Below are 354 nucleotides of genomic sequence, written 5' to 3'. Positions count from 1 at the left end.
CTTTCTCGGTGGCCACCGGCTGCTTTTTTGACAGGACAGGACCCTGGGTGGCTCCCAGAGCTTCCCTGGGCTCAGCCGGAGCTGGTGCCTCTGTGGCTGGAGGAGCATCACCCGCTGCTGCCTTCCCGTCCTCCGAGTGCATCTGCCCCGGCTTCTCAGCATCCGTCTCCAGCATCTGTCCAGGGAAGAAGATAAAGAAGGATGAAGGCAGTAGCATCCCAAATCTCTCGCTGGACACCTTCCTGAAGACCCTTTCCACTCCTAACACCCCAACTAGAACACTGGCACCCATTTGTACAGCCCTAACGGTGCTCCAGCGGGGTGAGAGGGCATTGTCCCTGTGCCGCCAGGGGG

General features: G+C 60.2%; 1 protein-coding gene across 1 annotated transcript in view; it reads right to left on the bottom strand.

Moving 5' to 3' along the window:
* LOC104462498 (regulator of G-protein signaling 3-like) overlaps nucleotides 1–175 on the bottom strand; it is a 4,225-nt gene extending 4,050 nt beyond the window's left edge. Inside the window, 1 exon segment of the mRNA XM_010074457.1 lies at nucleotides 2–175. Within this exon segment, the coding sequence (XP_010072759.1) occupies nucleotides 2–175 (174 nt within the window).
* Between the last annotated feature and the right edge of the window lie 179 nt (nucleotides 176–354).

Source organism: Pterocles gutturalis, unplaced genomic scaffold (assembly GCF_000699245.1).
Source record: "Pterocles gutturalis isolate BGI_N339 unplaced genomic scaffold, ASM69924v1 scaffold19707, whole genome shotgun sequence".
NCBI classification, from domain to species: Eukaryota; Metazoa; Chordata; class Aves; order Pterocliformes; family Pteroclidae; genus Pterocles; species Pterocles gutturalis.
Note: the sequence above shows the minus strand (reverse complement) of the source record. Positions and strands in the feature narration are given on the sequence as shown.